At 41.6% G+C, this 14,470-nt stretch overlaps 1 protein-coding gene across 3 annotated transcripts in view; it reads left to right on the top strand.

Moving 5' to 3' along the window:
- The window catches only part of LOC138820443 (FK506-binding protein 15), a 44,323-nt gene extending 30,233 nt beyond the window's left edge, over window positions 1–14,090 (top strand). The window contains exons 13-21 of one of the 3 annotated variants that reach the window (XM_070012079.1): window positions 853–955; window positions 1,419–1,525; window positions 3,130–3,244; window positions 4,634–4,743; window positions 4,917–5,024; window positions 5,568–5,662; window positions 7,131–7,203; window positions 11,050–11,221; window positions 13,800–14,090. In XM_070012079.1, the coding sequence (XP_069868180.1) occupies window positions 853–955; window positions 1,419–1,525; window positions 3,130–3,244; window positions 4,634–4,743; window positions 4,917–5,024; window positions 5,568–5,662; window positions 7,131–7,203; window positions 11,050–11,221; window positions 13,800–13,948 (1,032 nt within the window). In that variant the 3' untranslated portion in view covers window positions 13,949–14,090. Of the gene's footprint in view, window positions 1–852; window positions 956–1,418; window positions 1,526–3,129; window positions 3,245–4,633; window positions 4,744–4,916; window positions 5,025–5,567; window positions 5,663–7,130; window positions 7,234–11,049; window positions 11,222–13,799 lie in introns of all 3 variants that reach the window. The other 2 variants (XM_070012078.1, XM_070012077.1) reach the window with 2 other exon arrangements.
- The last annotated feature ends 380 nt before the right edge of the window (window positions 14,091–14,470 follow it).

Below are 14,470 nucleotides of genomic sequence, written 5' to 3'. Positions count from 1 at the left end.
TTATTTTATTTTATTTTTTTGGGGTCCAGTCCTGAGTCCTGAACTCTGGGCCTGGGCTCTGTCCCTCAGCTCTTTTTTTTTGGGTCCGGTCGTGGGGCCTGAACTCTGGGCCTGGGCGCTGTCCCTCAGCTCTTCAGCTCAAGGCTAGCGCTCTACCACTTGATCCACGGCGCTGCTTCCGGCTTTTTTCTTTTTGCTTATGTGGTGCTGAGGAATCGAACCCAGGGCCTCATGCATGCAAGGCAAGTGCTCTACCACTGAGCTACCTTCCCAGCCCCCACTCGGAAGTTTTAAAATGAAAGGATGGCTAAGTCTTCAAGCCCCAGTACTATAGCATAGCAGATTATAGTCACTTTATACAGTGCCGCAACATTTTCCTATCTTTGCATAAAACAAGAAGACGTAGACTTACTTCTTTTAGAATTACAGTCTAGTTTTATGAAAAGAAAGCATGGGCAAGCACTCTAAACTGTATTATCCAAAACCAGCATGTTAATGAAGCGCGATGACTCCTACTCTGCCCCATTTTTCACTGAACACCTTGAGGTCTATGGAGATTTTTTTTTTTCAAAATCAGTCTTAAGGTTTGGGAAATGACACATCCTAAAGGGCTGTCATTTTGGTTGCTACAGACAATAAAAGATCAACTTTGTAGAAGGTTGGAGGAAAGTAACGATATGAAACTATTTGATAGGATTTTCTAGAAGGACTCTTTATTGCACAATTGGTTGCTTCTTCCCCGGTGACGCATTCTCTCAACTTGGCTTTCTGCTTATGTTTCCTTCCTCTTCTTTGCTCAGTCTTCAGTAAAGGACTCTCAAATAAGTGACCAAATCCTTGTGTCTGTTTCAGGAAATTACTGCTTTGCGAGGAGCTGAGCAGCCCCTGGTGACACCTTCCAGCCAGCCTCCTCTTCAGCCAGTTCATCCAGTGTTACCACAGATGGCTTCACAGGGTAAGAAGGGAACCTCTCTGAGGCTCCATGTCCTTGAATCGGGTCAGCACCAAAATTAGCATCACTATTCTAAACTGTAAGGCTATTGGACTGGAATGTAAAACTTATCAATTTATCCCTGGGACAGAGCATCTCAGACCTGGAGACATACTTGGCCTGCTCATTGTGACTTTTGCTGTGTTGTGTTGTCCATTTGGGAAACCTGCACTCAGCTACTGACATATCTTTGTGTGTTATTTTGCATATCCCATCAGATGATAGAATCATAGAGGTCTAAGTCAGAGGCACATGAAAACATCCAGTTTCCTTCCACTGGCTTATGGCTGGGTGTCAGTGGAACAGGTGTAGGAAACTAGATGAAGAAAGTGGCTGAGTCTGATGTGTGGGGTATGTCAGGTACTCATCCAGATCTGTGCCAGTAAGCAAGGGTGGATAACAGTGGAAACATCTTGCTTTATTGTAGCAGCTCAGCCTTCTGTTTCTGGGCTCCAAGCACCCTCTCCTGCCTTAATGCAAGTTACATCTCTCGATTCCCACTCAGCTGTATCTGGAAATGCCCAGTCCTTTCAGGTAACAACATTTTCAAACCCTCATTATAAACTATACTTTATTATGGTTCTGCTTAGTCTTTTTTCTTGTAAGCATACAGGAAGAAGATTCCTTCCTTCCTCTTTGAATAGTATCACTTCCCCAAAGTTGGAGTTGATCATTCCCCTTTCTAAGTTGCTACCTTCCCAGCTCTAAGACACAGTGGGTTACCTACTTCCAAGTTGTGAAGATGAGATGCAAGAGCAAGCCAAGTCCCTTGTATAAGACCTTTGTATGGCACATTGCCAGGATCCATGCAGTGCTTCCTTTCCTTTCATACATACCTACTTGATGGGCACATAGTCATGCCTTCTAGTAGGTTAGCATTTGGCACCATAATCAGCAGAGTACCTGCAGATTAAGGATGGAAACTATGGAAAATACAGCTGAATTCTGCTGTCTAGTTATCCTCCCAAAGTGTTCTCTTAAAGTAGGTTTTTTCTGTTATTATGGAAGGTGGTGGCAGCAGTCTATGGGCCTCTGCTCACTCTTTGCCAGGGCAATGATTCTTCTTTCTGCCTGAACACACTTGAATAAGATACACTCTCATTGACATCAGGGGCTTACTTTGCGGTGATTCTTAGTGAAGGGGGAGGAGCAATGGTGGGCACTATGCCTCACTAGTATGGGAAGTATCAAAGCTGGTACTGGTGGCCCACACCTATAATCCTAGCTATATGGGAGACTGAGATATGTGTGACTTGCGGCCAGTCCAGTCCAATAAACAAATGGTAATAACTCATGAGATTTCCTTCTTATCCAATAGCTGGATATTGTGGTGTGCACGTGTTGTCCTGTTTTGCAGGACCTATAAATATGTGAATTGAGATCTTCCTGGGCAGGAAGTGTGACCATATAACTTGGGGGCAGGGCTCAGATAGAGGGCTGCCTAGCAAATTTGATGGCCTAAACCAAGCCCTGGTACTGCCAAACAAACTAAAAGAAGCCCTCCCACCAAAAGAAAATTATTCTGTCATAGACTAATATTTTTTTGTTGTTTAAATAATGGTCAACTAGTTACAGTGCCTCTAGAAATAAGCCACATTTCCTAATTTCAGGGAAAATAATTGTCTACACTAAAATGATAGGTGCTGCTTATTGAGCATGTACTTTCTGCCAGACACTTAATTTTAACTTTACCTCTGTCACTTCATGTCATCAACCTCCAAATCTATATGGAGTGTACTTTCATCTCAGAAACTAGCTAATTTTATTTAAAATCTCTGAACACTTCTCCATTTTACCTCAAGGGAAACTAATCAGAGTTTGCTTATTTAAAAATGCCTCATTTAAAAAAGGCCTGATTGAGGGGAATGAATTCACACGTCACTAAGTCACATCAGCAGTGGACTGGGTAGTGATCCAACATGTCCATCCCTGTATTTCTAGGTAATACTTCAGTGACAGGACACCTTAGATAACTGCTGCAGTCCTTATCTGCTGCCCAGTCCCGATCTCATCCATCTCCAGCTTCAATAAGTTTGAATCTCCTCTCTGATTATCCATCTTATTCCACCAGAGAAACTAAGAGAGAAAAAAAAGACATGAATGTCTACAAAAGCAGCGATAACTCGGTCTTTTCTCAGCCCTATGCAGGTATGCAAGCCTATGCCTATCCCCAGGCATCTGCGGTCACCTCGCAACTGCAGCCTGTTCGGCCCTTGTATCCAGTACCACTATCCCAGGCTCCCCATTTTCAAGGTAAGAAGTGATTCCCTCCATCTCTCATCTTCCACTTTCTCTCATCCTTTTTTCGTTTGCACTCCAACAACTCTCTTCCCTCCCTCCCTCCTACCTTCTCTCTCTCCCTCCTCCCTTTTGTCTCTCCTTCCTCTTCTCCATTTTCCTCTCCTTTTCATTTTCCCTTTCCTTCTTTCCTTCTTTTCTTCCTTCCTTCTTTCCTTCTTTCCTTTCTTCCTAACAGCTTGGCTAAGGTATGATTTATAAATCACTTGTTTTAATTGTACAACTCAAAGATTCTTTGTTTTAAGGAAAATTTCAATGTTCTAAATGTTCTAAAATCCAATTTTAGAACATTTCAATCATCCCCAAGATCCCCATTCCCACTTTCTGGATTGTGTTTCATGAATTTTCTTCTACCAGTCCTTTCAATTTCCTCTGTCAGAGTGGCTAGAGTTTATGGAAAATAGTAAAAGAGCAAACTCTGGAGGAAATTGTGAGAAGACATGAAGACTGCTTGTGGGTATTCAGCATGTCATGAAAATAACACACTTTTATAATGAATATAAAAGGAAAAACTACTGTCCTTCCTTATTAAGCATCCCCCCCCCCCCCACCGCCCCAACCATGAATAACCATTGTTAGCAGTTACTGGGTAACAATTCAAACAGTTCAGGTATTTTGTATATTTGTACCAGTTTCATGTAAACATACCAAACAAAATGAAATGTCATCAGGTGTGTTGATATTCTGCCTTATTCTGTGGTTTGTCTCTTGTTTGGTAATCACCTTGGTATGAGGGCAGTGGTAGGAGGAGAAAGTATATCTTACAACAGCTGTGAATTGGATCCAGCCTTTGTCTGGAACCGTGTTCTTCCATCTGGAAAACTAGTTTTGCATCCTTCAAAACACATCTTCTTCCCTCCCTGGTTCTCCCCTTCCCTCCCTCTTCTCCTCCCAGGGACACACTGTGTGATGGACCTTGTACATGGTTCATTTTTTGCACTTAAAATATTCTGTTGTAATGATTTATTTACATGTCCATATCCCCATCAGACTGAGAACTCAACAAGGCCTAGCACTTGCTTTACTCACTACTGTGTCCTTGGTACCTGGACAGTGGCATGAATGGGAAGCAATATGAACTGCCAGGACTATGGCAGTCCAAACTTGGCATTCTTGTGCCCTTGAATCACACTGTGTAACCCCTAATACATTTTGGAAGAACTTCACTTGGCTATTAATAGTTTTGGACCCTTTGATCTCCTTTCTTTCTGACAGTGTGAAAATACTCATTGTATTTCCTATGCCAAGGAAGCAGTCATGCCTTTCTTTCTTCTGCTAAAAGAGCCATTCACTTTTCCTCATGCTCTAGTTTTATAAGTTTCTTTTTGGTTTCTATCTCTTGAGGATCAGGTGACATGGCTTCATTTCTGATGACTGAAGCTCGGCAGTCTAACACTGAAATTCGAATGGCAGTCAGTAAAGTGGCTGATAAAATGGATCATCTAATGGCTAAGGTGACTGGGTCAGGGTTGGGGCCATGTTGGGGTTGGGGGTATAAAAGTGGGGTATAAACAAAACAGCCAAAGTTCTAAACAAGCTCTTCTTTGGTTTCTTATATTCATAGTAGTTACTGGCTATCTACGTTACTTTTTTTTACATTGTCTGCTTTCTGGCATCCCTTCTGTAGGTTGAAGAGTTACAGAAGCAGAGTGCTGGCAGCTCCATGCTTATTCCTGGCATGTCCGTCACATTGGAAACAAGCATGATTATGAGCAACATCCAGCGGATCATCCAGGTGAGAGTGGTTGCCAGCACAGTACTTGGCCTAGAGGTCCTAACCACGCTCTCACTCCACACGTGCTGCACTTTAACATTTGGGTTAGAAAATCAGGAAAATTCATTAGGGCTTCATTTAGTCCCAGGGACTAGCGTATCTATTACGTACTATACTAATACTATATACTATACAGCTTAGTATATTATATGTTGTATACCATATTAATGTCATATAATATACTAATCATTATATTAGTAATTAGTCAGAAGGAAACATTGCTTTTGGGCCCTATTTCAGAATCTTGTTTCATTGTATGGACATTTAAACACACAGCCCATTTGGCTTAGTGATTTGTATCCATCAGATATATGTTTTTAAAAATTATTATACGCATATGAATGTTAAGTTCTAGGTTTTTGTCTCAAAGTACATTAACATGGGCTGGAGGTATGGGTCAAGTGGTGGAGCACCTGCATAGCACGTGCAAGGTCCTGAGTTCAAGCTGTTTCCTTTTATTCAGTACTTATAAAACACCTTGTATATCATATATTTGGAATTTAGGAAAATGAAAGATTGAAGCAAGAGATCCTTGAGAAGAGCAGTCGGATAGAAGAACAGAATGACAAGATTAGTGAATTACTTGAACGAAATCAGAGGTAATGACAGGTACGGGGCCTGGATAGGAGTGTGTGTGTGTGTGTGTGTGTGTGTGTGTGTGTGTGTGTGTGTGTACTTAGGAAGAACAGAATGACAAGATTAGTGAATTACTTGAACGAAATCAGAGGTAATGACAGGTACGGGCCTGGATAGGAGAGAGAGAGAGAGAGAGAGAGAGAGAGAGGAGAGAGAGAGAGAGAGAGAGAGAGAGAGAGAGAGAGAGTGTGTGTGTGTGTGTGTGTGTGTGTGTGTGTGTGTGTGTGTGTGTGTGTGTGTGTGTGTGTGTGTGTGTGTGTGTGTGTGTGTGTGTGTGTGTGTGTGTGTGTGTGTGTGTGTGTGTGTGTGTGTGTGTGTGTACTTATTTCTGCCCCTTCCTTCTCCTCCTCTTTTTCTTTCCTTTCCTGCAATGCTGGGAATTGAACATACTAAGCACATCTAAGCTACACTTCCAACTCTATTTCTGTCATTTTTGTTTCCTGCCTGTCATGGGAATTACTGCTTATGTTCTGGTTTGGTAGGAGGAAGAACTCACTGGCTCTGACATAAGACAAACCTCTATTTGACTCCCAATTCTGCCCTTCTTTTATTGTTAGTCACAGGCCCTAGTTTTTTCATCTCTAAATGGTATTAATACTTAGAAAGCTCTAATGTCAACTCTTCTTGTTTCTCTTATGCCATTTTATCAGCTGGAAATCAACCAGAGTCACATTAACTTTTATATGACACTCAGGCATTTTATAGTTTTTATGGATCCTTCTGAAGATTTGGGAGGTCAGAAGAGTATGCTATAACAGTATTTTATTAAAAATAAATCATTCTCACTGGAGACAAGTCTCAGTGGTAGAGTGCTTGCCAAATACTAGGCAAAAGGACCTGAGTTCAAAGCCCAGAACCAGACAGGTGCCCAATGGTTTGCACTTATAATCCTAACTACTTAGGAAGCAGAGACCTGGAGGATCAAGGTTTGAAGCCAGGCAGAAAAGTCTTCAAAACTCTTACCTTGCCGGGCACTGGTAGCCTGTAATCCTAAAGTCCAAAATTGAGGCATGGCTCAAGTGGTTGAGCTTGAGCCATGAATAAGAAAGCTGGGCCAGAACTCAGGACCATGTCTATACTTGCCTCAAAATAAAAAGGAAATAAAAAAAAAACAAACCATATACCACCACCAAAAAAAAGGAAAAAAAGTTCTCCCATATTTCTTTTCTTCAGTGTGTATCTCTTTTCTCCCAGGTAGTAGCACTGGAAGAGTGGCTTTCTTTTCTTCTCTCCTGTTTCTTTCCTAATTCTCTTTTACCATGCACCCTGTTTACTGCTTCCAGACTTTATTAGTGCAAGTGTAAGGAAAACAAAATGCTTCCAGATTAGTTTAATTAACAAAGTTTTGAGGACTGAGTGTGCATCAGATTGTACCTGACATATATACATGTGATGGTCAATAAATGTTCTTTGTCCTCATTTCTGACTCAGGTATGTTGAGCAGAGTAACCTGATGATGGAGAAGAGGAACAACTCACTTCTAACAGCCACAGAAAACACACAGGCAAGAGTATTGCATGCTGAACAAGAGAAGGTAAAGTAACTGGGCAGAGAAAAGCCCAGGTGGGAATATGCTGTGCTAAGGTGTGGTCCTGCATATGAACTTCCTAAGTGTCTTTTCAGCAGAGTTTTTGTCATCATTGAGAAGAGAAGGAGAAATCTTTCACCAAATTTTCATATATTATCATTCATGCTTCTGTCTTATAATATACTTTTTAACAAGTTAACTCAATAACAATCACCAAGCCAGTCGCCAATGGCTCATGCCTGTATTCTAGCTACTTAGGAGGCTGTGATCTGAGGTTTGCAGTTTGAAGCCATCCCAGGCAGAAATCCTGTGAGACTTTTATTTGTACTTAACTGCTGGAAACTGAATTGGAGCTGTGGCTCAAGTGGTAGAACAAGTAGCCTTGAGCACAAAAGTTCAGGGACAGTGCCCAGGCCAAGTTCAAACCCCTAAGACTGGCAAAAAACAAAAAACCAATCACAGTCCTAATAGTTTGCTGAAGGTAAGAATTACACAATTTACTAAAAATTAAATTTATTCTGTTGACAAAATCAACAGAAAATTTCTGTAGTGCTACATAATAAATCTGTATTTGGTTTTTAATTGGAATTTAAAATTGTCTAGTTTGTTCCTTCATCTGAGTCTGCCAAGCATCTTATAGTATTTCTATGGCTTCTGTCTGTTCAAAATTCAGAATTGTGACCGGTTCCTAGAGTAGCAATGAGGAGAATGCTAATGGATCTTGGGTTGAGTTGGCTGACTGTGGTACCAGTCCTGCTTCTGATTTAGCCCATCACTTCTCTGCTGGGAGATGAACATCCTTATATCTGCTATTTCCTCAAGAGTTCTTATTATTTTATATTTATATAAATATATGTATAAATTTATATATAATATATAACATACATTTGATTTCTCCTTGAAAACTTGAAAAGTTAAATAGGATATACTCTATAACTTGTGGCATTCTCTCACTTTCTCCTATTCTGGTAATAAGTAATAAGGATTTCTTTCATGTGTATGTGCTGGTACTAGGGCTTGAACTCGAGGCCTTGCTTGGCTTTTTTTTTTTTTTTTTTTGCTTAACGCAGGCACTGTGCCAGCCTGGGTTATATAGCAAGATACTGCCTTAAGCAAATGAAAAAATGAAATTACTATTCTCTATGATAGAATCAATATTTTTATATGGGATAAAGAATAAAACTTGAAGAACTATTAGAGGTCATATACTTTAATGCACTTATTTTATAAAGGGACAGACTGAGGCCCAGGGTGGGGTAAAAGACTTGTTCCAAATCTCACTTCCCGTCAGTCTGTTTCTTATATCAGATTGCTACTTCTTTGGTTCTATTTTCTTGCTTCTAACTTGAATGCTATTTTTCTGTTATTCGGCACCCTTGGCTCTTCTGTCAGCATTTTCCTTTCCCAGCTCTCTACATGTGCAGTGGAGTTTGATCTGGGGTGGGAACTGGGAAGCCATCCTAGTCCCATCTGCTGTGTAGGTTGCTGCCATTTCCTTTTTACTTGATGATATTTATCCTAACCTTTTAAAAACATTGTAATTATGTGTGTGTATATATGTACATACATATATCTATGTACATGCACCCACATACATATATACACTACTTTTTCCTAATGATACAAGTTGTATTCTAGAAAGTGCAGGTAAATATAAGATATCAATCATCCAGAGCTTTTCTGGTCAAGGAGAATCATTTTTAGTATATTACCATTCTCCTTACACATGGACATGTATTTGGGTGATTGTAATTTTAGGCTTCTAAGCGGGCCTTTCTAGCTGAAGGCATGGGTAAAAAGAGTTTTGGAGTGACCTTCCACTCTGTTTCCTTCAGTGAGACAGTGACCTTCCATTCCATTGCCTCTCCTTTGAGGTATGTCCCTCCTGGGGTTCTTAGCTGCTGCAAGGTCTTGTGTGGGTGGTACTTATTCTGGGATTCATGAACCCTCTAAGCCATAAATTGATGCAAAGTTCTCTGAGCTCTGTGCTAGTTCCATTTTCATGGTATCTGTTCTTCGTTTGCCATTCTTTTCATTGACCATCATTGCTGTGGTCATCCTTAATATTCAGATATTATCTGATAGTTTTCCAGAGTAGTCATTTCAGTTTTGTCCAATGTCACTTGAGAATTTTTAGGTTCTTCAGAGTAAAGATGGTCCATGTTTGGCTAAGTATATGTAGAAGGAAGTTAGTATTGTACTCCTAGGAGAAATTGTAGATTTAGGAGTTAGTATCTGAATTTTTTTTAATTTTTCTTTTTTTTTGGGGGGGGGTCCGGTCATGGGGCCTGAACTCTGGGCCTGGGCGCTGTCCCTCAGCTCTTCAGCTCAAGGCTAGCACTCTACCACTTGAGCCACAGCGCCACTTCCGGCTTTTTTCTTTTTGCTTATGTGGTGCTGAGGAATGGAACCCAGGGCCTCATGCATGCAAGGCAAGCGCTCTACCACTGAGCCACCTTCCCAGCCCTTTTTTAAATTTTTCATTGTCCCATTTTATATGAAAATGGGGAAATAATTATATTAGTATTTATATAAATGCCATCCAGTGTGAGAGTGCATCTCTCGCAGGCTTGAGGAAGTGGACAGGAATGAGAAAAGATTGTCATTATTGACTTTTTTTTTAAATACTGAGCAGGAGAAACACTTTTTTCAGGAGAACAACTTATGAAACATCTTTTTGAAGAGACTCATTTATAAAATATAGAAATCTATAGGCTGGGAAGGTGACTTAGTGGTAGAGTGCTTGCCTTGCATGCATGAAGCCCTGGGTTTGATTCCTCAGTATCACATAAGCAGAAAAAGCCAGAAGTGGTGCTGTGGCTCAACTGGTAGAGCACTAGCCTTGAGCTGAAGAGCTGAGGGACAGTGCCCAGGCCCAGAGTTCAGGCCCCGTGACCGACAAAAAATAAATAAATAAAATAGAAATCTAGTAAGCAAAAAGAAAATATAAAGCACCCATAATTTTACCTAGATTAACTATGGCTTTAAAAGGTCATTCAAGCTCTCCTTTACATAAGTGTTCATTATGTCAAAATAGAATTATATCTGATATGTATTTTATAATCTACTTAAGTTCCTTATTTAATATTAGGTTTGTGACTGTATTTCATAACATTAAGGGTAGGGTTTTTTTGTGTGTGTGTGTGTGGCAGGGGGCGGGGTGGGGCGGCGGGGGGGGGGGGGGGAAGTGGGGGTATTTGCTAGTCTTGGAGTTCGAACCAGGTCCTGGAGCTTTTCCTCGGCTTTTATTCCACTCAGAGCCAGGGCTTTACCACTTGAGCCATGCCTTTTCTTCTAGTGTTTTGCTGGTTAATTGAAGATAAGAGTCTCTTGAGTTTGTCTGCCCAAGCTGACTTCAAATTGACATTCTTAGATCTCAGGCTCTTGAGTAGCTAGGATTGTGGGAGTGAGCCACTGGTACCGGCTTTAATTAAATATTCTTTTCAAACACCATTTTTCATATTTACAAATAGGATGCATGTGTCATAATTTGCTTAAGTGAGCCTGTTCTCAGCTTTTTGTGAGTTTTCCAGTCTCTTAACAACCTTAAGCAATGTTGCATTGACATGCTGGTAACAAATTTTTTATAATCTTGTATATAAGATGAATAGTATTTCTTAAGGACAAATTCTGTAAAAAGAACTGAATTTGAGATTGCAAATTTTCAAGGCTTGGTTTTGGTTGGTACAAGTTGAAGGTGGCTTTAGCTCCCTTCCTATCCACCAATTCAGTTTGCTTAACTCAGGTATAGCGTTGGTTGGGTCAGCACTTAGAGATAACCAGCATCTATGCTTTTGGACATTGTTCTTTGTCACTATTCAGGCCAAGGTGACAGAAGAGCTAGCAGCAGCCACCGCACAGGTCTCTCACTTACAGCTGAAAATGACTGCTCATCAGAAGAAGGAAACAGAGCTGCAGATGCAACTGACAGAAAGCTTAAAGGAGACAGATGTGCTCAGGGGCCAGCTCACCAAACTGCAGGCAGAGCTCTCAGGTATGGCCTTGGGGGAGGATGCTGGTGTTACTGTCTTTTTAACTTAAGAACTAAAACTGCTTCCTCCCTGTCAGTCCCTTTGGCAGAATGTCCTTGAGATTTGTGCAGGCCTGAGTGAGCATCAGAGTGGGCTGATAAAAATCAGAGAGAACTGACCATTCATTTGGAATTGATAAGTTGTCACCATTCTCCTGTGTTTGGACAAATGTTACTTCAATGTCTTTGGTACTTATGATTATCTTTATGTTCTTGTTTTTTTGTAATAGTACTGGAGTTTGAACTCAGGGCCTTGTGCTTTTGCTTAGCTTTTTCTGTTTAAGGCTGGCACTCTACCACTTAAGCCATATTTCTACTTTTTTTTTTCTTGCTGGTTTATTGGATATAAGAATCTCACATTTGTCTGCCTGAGCTGGCTTTGAACTGTGATCTTTTAGTCTCAACCTTTTAAGTTGGTAGATTATAGGCATGAGCCACTAGTACCCAGTTAACTTCATGTTCTTTTAATTCATGATTCATGGACTTAACAAAAGAAAAGAAGAAGTGTTTCTTGTTCTGTTTTCATCTGTCTTAATGCTGAACTTCAATTTTGAGGCCTGCATTCAGGCACCTCTGCTTGGCTCACCAACCTGTTATACTACCCACCCATCTGAGCCTCTACTGGCTACTCTTCAGCTCCTGCCATTTTGCTTCTTATCAATGCTATTCTTTGGGCTTAGGATGCCCACCATCACTGATATTTGTTTCTAGTCCTCTCCCAAATCTCTAGTACTTTCTAAAACTCTTTCAGAAGCTTTCCCTGTTTTTTTCTAGACTATTTTTTTCTCCTTTGAAATCCATATATCTTAGTGAAATTATCATCATCATCATCATCATCATCATCATCACCATCATCATCTTTTTTTTTTTTTTTGTCAGTTGTGGGGCTTGAACTCTGGGCCTGGGTGCTGCCTCTGAGCTCTTTAGCTCAAGGCGAGCACTCTACCACTTGAGCCACAACGCCACTTCTGGCTTTTCTGCTGGTTGTATTGGAGATAAGAGGGTCACGGACTTTCCTTGCCTGGACTAGCTTTGAACCGCAATCCTCAGGATTGTGAGAAGCTAGGATTAGAGGCGTGAGCCACTAGTACCATCATTTTGGGCACTCAGTGCCTTGCACTTGCTCTTGACAATGCTTCTAGTTCTTTTTGCTTTTTAGGTAATTTTTCAGATTGGTTCTCACTTTTTTCCAAGGCTGACCTTGGACTATGATCCTCCTGTCTGTGCCTCCCCAATGACAGTCATGAATGACAGTCATGAATGACAGTCATGAACAACCACACTGCACTTGTTTATTGAGATGGGAGTCTTGCTAGCTTTTTGCCCAGGCCAGCCTCAAACTACATTGTCCCATACTATATCTCCTAAGTGGCATGTGCCATGGTACCATGCCTCTTCATGCAACATGGTAACCATTATCACAGCCTTTGATAAGTAACATTTAAATGTCTGTTTTCCCTTCCAGAATGCAAATCCCTAAAAGACTTGATCTCTACAAGTCCCTTCCTCCACATAAGGGTTATTAGTTCAGTACCTAGCACAAGGCCATCTTGATGATGGGACAGAATGTATCTCAGTATAGAGAGATCAAAGTGGAAGGCAGATGGGAGCAGCGGCCTCGGTGAGGCATTGGGTGGAGGCAGCTGGAGCTGCAGCAGAGTTGGGTCAAAGTACAGTTCTCTGCTTAATGAAGGGTAAAAAGCTTTGAAGTGATTCCTGGAGATATGTTCCTTCTCTGTGGAGCTTCACTTGTGCCAAAGTGAGGCAGACATATGTTAGACAATTTGTAGTTAGGTCATTTTCAATTTGAATATGGTGTAGATCTCTCATTTCTGCCTTTGTGGTGCCCTATGAGTTACCTAAAGAATCTCAGCAGCTTTTCAAATAAGCATATTTTAGTGCACTAAATTAAAAATGTAAATCGCGGTGAGTTTGGTGGTGAGGCCTAGAGTCCTAGCTGATGAGAGGTGGAGACCGGGAATCATGGTTGGAGGACAGTCTGGGCAAAAAGAAATTTGTAAAACTCCATCTCACTCAATGGCACATGCCTGTCATCCCCAGTGGCCCAGGGAAGAACAAGTAGGAAGATGGCAGCCCCAGCCTGGCCTGGGCATAAAGCAAGATCTTCTCTCGTAAATAACCAATGCCAAAATGGTACAACTAGTAGAATGCCTGCCTAGTGAGGGGCCCTGAGTTGAATCAAAAAAAAAAAAAAAAAAGAACCCGACCAACCTTGGGACCATTTCCCAAGTGGGTCTCTCTGCTGGGAATGTTGCTTTTCTGTTTTGCATGTGAGCAGGGTGACATCCACACATGTGGAGATGACTTCCTACAGGTGAATGCAGGTTGGTGGTAGGGTTGGCTGATGGCTTGAGAAGCCCTCATTTCAGGTCAGTAAGGTGATAACACACAGGTGAGAGGAGGATGCCTGAATGGTAGAATCGGGAGACTGCGGCGTGCTGCTCTGGAAGCGCCTCTGAGGGGCCACCCCGCCAAGGCAGCCCTGCTTCTGCAGCCAGGTCTCTCCGTGCTTCTCTCCCAGAGTGTCAAAAAACCTTCGAGCAGTCACAGTCCAAATTCAAAAGTGAAAAGCAGAGCCGGAAACAGCTGGAACTTAAGGTGACGTCCCTGGAGGAGGAGCTGACAGACCTTCGAACTGAGAAGGAATCCCTGGAAAAGGTAAGTCTGTAAGCCACACAAGTGGCCTGGATTGGTTGCTTAAATTTTTTTATTCATTTGTCCTTTAAACATTACAATTGTAGTTATAACTTTTATTGACTCATGCCTGTAATTTTATGCAGAAATTGGGAGAGTTGCTAGCCCAGGCAAAAAGTTCACAAGACCCCATCTCAACTGATAAAAAGCTTGGTCTGGTGGTGTGCTTGTCATCCCAGCTTCAGCTATGTGGGAAGCTGTCTAGTAGATAAAAATGAAACTCTAGGGGCTGGGAAGGTGGCTCAGTGGTAGAGTGTTTGACTTGCATGCCTGAGGCCCTGGGTTCGATTCCTCAGCACCACATAAGCAAAAAGAAAAAAGCCGGAAGTGGCGCTGTGGCTCAAGTGGTAGAGCGCTAGCCTTGAGCTGAAGAGCTGAGGGATAGCACCCAGGCCCAGAGTTCAGGCCCCATGAACGGACCCCCCCCAAAAAAAAAAAAGAAACTCTATTTGAAAAATAATTAAAGCAGGAAAGACTGGGGCATGGCTCAAGTGGTAG

This window comes from Dipodomys merriami, unplaced genomic scaffold, assembly GCF_024711535.1.
Source record: "Dipodomys merriami isolate MVZ:Mamm:240054 unplaced genomic scaffold, mDipMer1.0.p SCAF_886, whole genome shotgun sequence".
Lineage (NCBI taxonomy): Eukaryota > Metazoa > Chordata > Mammalia > Rodentia > Heteromyidae > Dipodomys > Dipodomys merriami.
Note: the sequence above shows the minus strand (reverse complement) of the source record. Positions and strands in the feature narration are given on the sequence as shown.